General features: G+C 37.3%; 1 protein-coding gene across 1 annotated transcript in view; it reads right to left on the bottom strand.

Moving 5' to 3' along the window:
* hecw2a (HECT, C2 and WW domain containing E3 ubiquitin protein ligase 2a) overlaps positions 1–6728 on the bottom strand; it is a 22158-nt gene extending 15430 nt beyond the window's left edge. Inside the window, exons 1-3 of the mRNA XM_016538420.1 lie at positions 6260–6728; positions 2121–2891; positions 783–890 (exon numbers count right to left, since the gene is read on the bottom strand). Coding sequence (XP_016393906.1) covers positions 783–890; positions 2121–2427 — 415 coding nt within the window. The 5' untranslated portion in view covers positions 2428–2891; positions 6260–6728. The remainder of the gene's footprint in view (positions 1–782; positions 891–2120; positions 2892–6259) is intronic.
* Positions 6729–8816: the final 2088 nt, after the last annotated feature.

Genomic DNA, 8816 nt, shown 5'->3' with positions numbered 1-8816 from the left:
TCAGTCATATAATGGAAGTGGATGGGAATCACGGCTTTGAGAGTCAAAAAAACATACACAAACAAAACCAAATTAAACCCTGCGGCTCGTGACGATATATTGATGTGTAAAGACACGAAACGATCGGTCTGTGCAAGAAACTGAACAGTATTTATATAGTTTTTTACCTCTGATTCACGCATTATCCGAACAAATGGACCATTGACACTCTATCTACTATCTCAATTAGGAGTGTCAATGGTCCATTTGAGAGATAGGTGGCGGTAATGCACTAATAAGTCTGCGATCCGCCGTAAAGCAAGAAGAAGAAGAAGACGCCTCACGTGCCTGCTGTTGAGAACGCGCTCAGGAGGACGCGCTCAGGACAGTTCGAACAGTTCGGACATTGCGTGAATCAGAGGTAAAGCCGCAGGGTTTAATTTGGTTTTGTTTGTGTATGGTTTTTTTTTACTCTCAAAGCCATGATTCCCATTCACCTCCATTATAAGACTGACAGACTGCAACGGTTTGTGTTAAAAATCTTAGTTTTTGTTCTACTGAAGAAACAATCACTTACATCTTGGATGCCCTGGGGGTAAGCAGATAAACATCACATTTTCATTTTTGGGTGAACTATCCCTTTAAGCATTGCTAACATGTTCAGTATTTCAAGCTGAATTCTGGGCCCCAAGAATGTAAAACAAGTGAATGCAATTTCAAAAATCTTCTGTCTAACCTCCTAGTCCATTAAATATTTTATAACATCAAGGTGAAGGTCAGCTGTTGGCTGCAGTGTCACCCACCTTCAAGGAAGTACGGCCCTGCCTCCAGCCTCCAGAAAATCTGACCACACTGTGTACCGTTAACCCCACGGTTCTTGCAATCCCACATATTTGATGGACAGGTCTCATCTGAAAAAAAATAAAATAAAAAATAAAATAAAATAAATAATTGCATCTGCATTTGTGTGTGTGCATGTTTATAGCAGCTGACATTAAATCCATTCTGGACATGCCACCTGTCTATTTATTTTTATGTGGCAAATTGATGGTACAGAGAGCAGAATAAACCCAATTAGCAAAACAACACCCCATAATGATGACAAATTTCACTAGCAATACAGATTCAACAGTGGCAGTGTAAATTACATTACACAGCATTAGTCATCTACTAATGAACAAATGTAGGGCAGATAACATTGAAGGCATTACTGAATGTCTGCTTAGTTGTCGAAACTTAGAGCCCCTTAGGGATAAGACCCTTGCGAAGGTAAAGTTTGCTGGCCTTCAATTCAGTGGTTAGTGGCTTTGTGCCCAGATGTATCACTTTGCTCCAGTCTCATATTTTTACATGACAGTGAGGATTTGTGATCTTAGTGTTTAATGAGGAGGACTGAAGGGCACAGAGGGTGAATGGATCTGTCTCTCATAATCTAGTAAACATGACCAACAGCATGTATGGTAGAGTCCTGCTACTTTTCATTTAAATTCTACTTGTATGATAGTGCGTCTCTCTGTTGTAGCTGTGCTTTTGTGAGCAATTTTGAAACTTCGTATTACGCAACTTCTTATATAACTGCCTCCTTAGGATGAATTGCTTTGTTTCATTACTCCTAATTTGCTTTGGATAAATGAGTCTGTTATTATTTTAATAAATGAGAATGTATTTGATTGCCAGTTTGCTTAAATTAAAGTTTAAATGAAGATTATATATATATACATACAAAATCGGATTTGATTATTTACTACCTTAAAATGTTTTATTTGGTAATGCGCCCCAGTATGCGCCGTGTCATTAAGAAATATTGAACTCACTGTTTTACTATTTATTGTTTCGTGTTTTATTTGCACTGGTGGTGTTGTGTTTGTAGCACTTTAAGTTATATATACTTCATTGAGAGTCACTCTCATGTGCTTGATATTAAGGACAACATTAATAGAAAGCTGCTTGTTTTGTGAGCTGTGCTTTATCACTACACTATTGACCGTAAACTTTAAACATTTTTAACTGTGAAATTTCGCTAATGTGACATACCTTTAGTTATCTAGTAGACATGACAGAATTTATTTAAATTCATCCAATATAACTAGATCAAATCTATTGTAAGTCAGGTGTATAAACTCAATAACCCCAATTCTTACCTATGTGGTACATGCCAATCCAGTCTGTAGCATCCACCTCTTCCTTGATATCCCATGTGATGACCAAGTTCTGGCCCCGGGCCAAAGTGAACTCTAAAGTAGAAGCTGTGAGTGAGGATCGCCCTTGAGAACTGACCAGGTCCGTATCGCTGTTGGCTCTGGGGAGTCCAACTCCAGCCTGCTCGGCTCCACCGCGCTCGGCTAAGCTCCGAAGATTCTCCGGGCTGAGCGTGTGCCGCACATTTGGGCTCCGTCTACGGCCTGCAGACTCCCGTGTGGCCAGGTGATCCCGCCCCTGAGGCGCCATGCCTGACGCCAGGCCGGAGCGGGGCCTGGACGGGAGAACTGCTGTGGCGAGAGAGGGGCGAATGGTGGCAACTGTGTGGGAGCACGTCTATGGACTGGGTGAGTTTGAGGAAAAAGCCGGAACGATGGAGAACCCTGACCTGAATCCTGGATCAGACCTGGGCTGACCTGTAATAGTCTGGACATACAGGTGAAAGACCAGATAGGCCTGTTGTCTGCTAGAGCACTTGGCTGTGGTAATGGCTACTGACCTTAACAATTCGAGAATAAGGTATTTAATTAATCTTTAACAAATCTAAAAGAGCTTAGTTATTTCCATTGATTAGTCAGTGGGATCCAGCTAGCAAGCACAATACTTCTCGGGTCCTAAGAGAAGATCATCAACACATTCTATCTAAGAATACACAATGAAAAAAAAGAATATAACTTTAATTCAGATATCTCTGCACTAAGGGTCTTTAGAATCTAATGAATAGGAGTGAGGGGTAGGAAAAAGATATGGGAAATGGTAAGGAAAATGACAAAGAGAGAGAGGAACAAGGAAAGAGAAAGTTCAGTAAAGAGAAAATACTCAAGTACAGTTTCATGTGAACAGTTATTATATAACACTGATATGTTTCATAAGCCTTAATATCTCGATTCATTTTGAGATGTACATCACTAAAAGGTATATGATAACTTGCAGTTTAGTAAGTGATATGTTTTCCCTAACCACTATAGATGATTGTTAATTCCAAAGTTATTTAGAACTATATTTAAAGTATTATAGTATTCTTTAATATTTTGAATTTTATATTTTCAGTTTTCATTTTAATTGTAGTTTAAGTTTTAGTTATTTTGTTATTGCTTTGTCATTTTTATTAGTTTCTAAATATTTTTTATATAGCTTTATTTTATTTCAGTTTTTTTAGTAATTATACTACTGTACTTTAACTATAAACTTATTTATTTTATTTATTAGTCGGTGTAAGCACTTAAGTTTTTACGGTCAAGTGTTCATCTCATTTTTATATTTTATTGTATTACACCTTTATTTTCAGATTTACTTAACAATAACACTTATTAATTTATTAAATTATTAAAATTTCAGCCAGTGACGACTGAACTCTAAAGTCTTTTTGAATATTTGTCAAAAGAACCAGTTCATAGGAGTCATTTGTTCATGATTTGAAATATACTGGTTGGTTTTTGATTCCCTGAAAAGAATCAGCTCATAAGAGTTATATGATCATGAATCACTGGTCTACGCTGGTCACTTAGTAGTTTCGTGTGCAGTCCATGGAGAAAACTCGAGAACGGCCCGTTTCCGTCTTGTTAAACTGCTCAGCGGTTAAAATGCACCATCATAAAAAATACTTGAGGTAAGCAATAATTCATTATTTTCCTTTGTTTTGTGCTGTGTCCACACATCATGTAGCGTCTAATAATCAACTAAACAGGTTTTTTCTACTTTATTAAAATGTGCCTCCTAAAAAATGTGCCTCTTATGACCAATTGACAGTTCTCCAAAGGCACCTAAGGTAAATATATATAGGACTGATGGGGGGAATAGATAATCATTTCTTTACACTTAGCAGCATCTTTGGTTTTTTTAACACATTCCAGCTCAACCATCCTTCTTCTCATTTATATCTCGAAAATCACTGACATGGACAGCTGTGGAAATTAATGTTATAAAACTTGAGAGTTTCCAAATTTCTAAATAGTGCTACTAAATCTACTGATGGAAGGTGATTATTTCTTGTGCATTATAACGTGTCCTGCTAGAATATAATGTTTCTGCTGGTTATACAAACCACATTCAAACTCCATGCTCACTAACTTCTACTGTGAACTTTTAATAATCTATTTATTCACCAATACTGACAAACATTAAACAGTATTTACATAGTGCCCCACGTATGTGCTATACAGTTACTAATGTGGATCACTGGATTGTACGTGCAATATGTGCACTTGCTTTTTGCAACATTTTAAATTAGAAGTCTTACACTGCAGATTAACAGTGTATTGCATGTCTGAAAACTGCTTGAGCGAGCGTGCATGTGTGTATGAGTGCGTTACAGGAGGTGATGTCAGCACCGAGAGTTTCTGCAGTGTTTGCATGCGGATGACACCTGATCTTACAGCCTATTAAATAGTAAATGAGGTCTGTTCACCTATGCATAAATGCAGTGTTTGCTATCGCTACAGGAACCCCTCTGTGCACTAGTGGAGGTTACTGCAGTCTTTGCTTCTAGACATAACGGGCACCTTAGGAAGCTGGCACAGAGAATGGCACAGGAGCGTTACTGTTCCACTCTCTATAGACCAAACACATTCAGAACAGCAGACACACGACATAAGCATAGAACTACACACTACTAACCGTTTGACACATCTTGTCAGCTTTTAAGGTGTCATCCATTAACAAACTCAAGTCTGCTACTTTCAGCTCAACATGGATGTACCAATTTACTTTTGAATGATTGATAAATATTTTCTTCACAAACATTGTTAAGCGTATAATTTGTAAGGGATTTGATAACCTTAGTGGTTTCTTGCAACTGTTGCAGGGGATAATTCTAGAAAAGGCAAAGAACTACAGGGGTCTTTCTCATATGTCCCGAATAATGGATAATGTAATCAAACATTCATTCTGCCACCTCCTGCTTTCCCTCACATCTCACCCATCTCTCTGCTAAATGAAAATGTGATGCAGCATTATGAATATAGAATAACTGGGGAAGTACTGCAGCATCAGTAATAAGGATATCAAAATCAGCATGCAAATTATGCAGACTTTCAGGGAGCTGACTTTTTAAAGGGATTTCTATAGGCATTTGTATTAATAGACTACTTAATCTTACATAAGCAGCTACCACACAGTAAGCTATATGGCACTTATTACGATATTGCAATCTTGTGGTAAGTTCATAATAATAATAAAAAAGCATTGTGCGTTTTTTGATTGCAAAAGAATAATCGAGATCAGCGTACAGTTGCATATGGTTGCGACTTAAGTTTGTTAGGGTCTATTTGGAATGGAAGACACTAACTAACTTGTAATATAACTTTAGGCTATCTAATTGAAGCGTAGCCTATATTGTTTACTTGTATGAAAGTTAACGCATATACAGACACAGCTTAATCTCCCACCCAATTTCATTTTATCAGCCTCTTAATATTTTTTTATAATAATATTTATTTATTTGGAGCATTTATTTAAACGTTGGTCTATGCTGTCGAAAATAAAAACATTAGAATAAAAAAAAATAATAATGAATAATTTGTAATATATTTTTATTACTCAGCAGAAGCGTGTATTACGTCATATGAGTTCGATCTTCTCTCGAGCCAATCCCATTTTGGGCCCACTTTTTCAGCCCATGTCAAACCCACATGGGCCCCACACACAAATGTTGGCTGGGTAGGTGCGATCCAGCAGATTCCTCACATGAAGGGTTTTTTTTGTTTTTGTTTTTAAATCTGCAGGTAAAGCCCAGCGCGCACAACAAATTCCACAGAGCCGTGACGGCTTTTCTCACGACACGCATCGCATGCAGCGCTATCGGATAACGCAGGGAATTCCCTTCGTCATATTCACACATCATGATCTGCAGAGAATCAGCATGCTGCATTAACATAAGCCATCATCAGCGCATATGTAGGCTATTTATAAACCTCTGAGTCAGACCAGCTAATGCACCGTTATTACATCTAGAAAAAGAGATACGCAAATGAAAGTCAATCACAAGATGTAACAAGGCATTAAAACTGCTGAATCATAAAACACATCTCTTTTAACATATCGGCTGCATACTACATACACAGTACATTGTGTAACCGCGTACCTGCGCATCAACGTGATGTGTCCATGGAAACGCCAACAAAATCCGCGGCGCAAAGGCCAATAACGTGCGTTAATAATGCTGTTTTATCGCTCTTTCCTCTTTGGATTCGCTTTGGCAGCGATGCGTCGTTATATTCAAGGCCTCTTCATCCACTGTAGCGAGATTTTGTCACTTACCCGAAGCAGAAATCACGACTGAGGGGATAGATAGTTCCCTTCTGCACAGGTTGACAGATGAGCGATCACATCCAGGATTACAGCGCGATCTATCTGATTTAACGCTACTGAAGACTTGATCTCAACGCCTGTGTAATTATACCAGAAAACGGCGTTTGGTTTCCCTGTGGACGTGACCACTCGGTTCGGTCTGTTCCCGCAGCGCATGCAGCGGTGGTAATAAAGCAGTTATAAGGCGCTCCGGAGCTGGAGGCAGTGTGAGAGCGGCGGGGTGGCGACTGCTGGGGAACACATCTGTCATTCTGCCCTGCACACACAACACAAACCTCTGTGGTTACAGCTTCACATCACACATCTCATTATAATGCAGTTTATAAAGAATAATGCAGATAGGCTCAAATAAATTGTTTGCTGTATAATTTGGTACTTTGTTTATAGGTCTGCTTAATGGAGACTGGGAGGTGATGTAATATAGTAATGATTTTATTTGTGTTTCAAGGTATAATGACATTCCCATATCTTTTTATATTTATCCACAAAATACATAGCTTGGAAATCACATTATACTTTTAATATCATCACACAAGAGTGATATAAGCTCTATAGCCTACAAAGGAATGTTTTAACACATTTAACGCAAAACTATTAAACTGAAATGCTAATTTTTACCAGTGAAAGACTGTAAATAACTTGGCAGGCATTATAGATTTCAATAACATTTTATAACAGGGTTCAATTGGTTAACATTATGCAATTGCTAATTTGAAATATCAATAACAATAGCCTACTTCTACAGCATTTCTGAGTTAATGTTTAAAACTATGAACAATAGTAACATTAAGTAGCTAATAAGTATAGTAACATTAAAGTCCCACTGAAACTAAAAACGATAATTCCGCAAATTACTGCAATTGCAGGTTTCAAACAGAGATGGCAACAAAGCAGGATAGGTGATTTGGTTCAAAAAAAATTTTTTGTTATGCTGGTTGAAAGTCTCTTCACATCCCGAAAGCAATCGCGAAGTTAAGTGGTCTAAAATTATTTATTTGTATTTATATCATCTGTGGAAGGCGTAGGACCATAAAATGTTCGTCCAATTAAAATGATCGGCCTGAACATTACGACAGGCTGTCCTGCCTGCCTGTCAAATATGTATTTGCATACCCCTGCGCACCCTGTTTGTGCAGACATGATACGTCATCAGCACGTTCCAGCGAGAATTAAAGTTGCGTGCAATTTTGTCGTCTGCCACTCTAAACGTTTGAGCTCTTTAAAGTAGGATGGATTCTGATTGGCTGTCAGTGTCATTATCGTTTATCAGCTGGAAAGTGATTCCAATGATATCGTTCATCTGTCGTTATCGTTATAATTGTGTTGTGGACTCTGCTATTATTTTAAATTTAAAAGGATTTTTTTAAACTTTAGGCTATCGTCATTAGAACGGGCTTTAACATATTTAAAAATGATGTCATTTGAAAAATTGGTTTGCATTAACTAATGCCAATTAAAAAGGTTTTAAATATATATTCCTAAAAAGTTTTACTTTGGACAAAACTCGTGCAAAAAAATAAAAAAGTTCAGTCCTCTGGTATTGAACATTCAGGGCCACATTTCCATTCCACCGTAGATGAATCTTCTCTTTGATGTGACTGTACTTGACTCTATAGCCTGTGCTTGGTTGAAGATAGCATTTGTATTCATATCCTGTGGTTTATTCTAAACACTCAATAGACCTGGATATCACTCGAGACGTGTGTTCACATTAATTCTGTGCCATCCTCAGAGTAAATACAGCTGACTATCAATGAGCTGTATGGGCCAAATGATTTATGTATTTATGAATGAGGAGGACCGCTCTGTGAAGCAATTTTAACAGTGCATCAGATATTAGAAGACATTGTGTTTTGATTATATAGCTATCTGTCTTTCAGCTGAGATGAAAGAACGTCAACATCTCCAGTCAAATGGTGTTTTGGCAACTGCAGTGGCCAAATCTCAGCACGACTAACAGCCATCTGTTAGGCTGAGAAAAAAAAGCTAAATTTTATTAAATGTGACTAATTAGCAGGAATTAAAATAGCACAGACAAGATGTTTGAGGGAACACACATACTGCCCTCTTTTTAAAGGGACAGTGCACACAAAAAAGAACATTTTAAAAGAACATCATAGACTCTCTGAAATTGTCAAACTAAAATAAATAAATAATACAAAAAATACACAAAGAAAAGAAATAAAAATTGAAAAAATGAAAAAAAATTACATGAAATAACTTGAAATCAAATGAAATACAATTTTAAAAGAATATCCTGGGTACTCTTTGAAATGGTCAAGCATAAGTTAGTTAAGTAAGTAAATTAAGCAAATAAATAAAAAATAGAT

This window comes from Sinocyclocheilus rhinocerous, unplaced genomic scaffold, assembly GCF_001515625.1.
Source record: "Sinocyclocheilus rhinocerous isolate Xijiao unplaced genomic scaffold, SAMN03320098_v1.1 scaffold3444, whole genome shotgun sequence".
In the NCBI taxonomy this organism is placed as follows: Eukaryota; Metazoa; Chordata; class Actinopteri; order Cypriniformes; family Cyprinidae; genus Sinocyclocheilus; species Sinocyclocheilus rhinocerous.
This window is presented reverse-complemented; position numbering and strand designations above follow the sequence as displayed.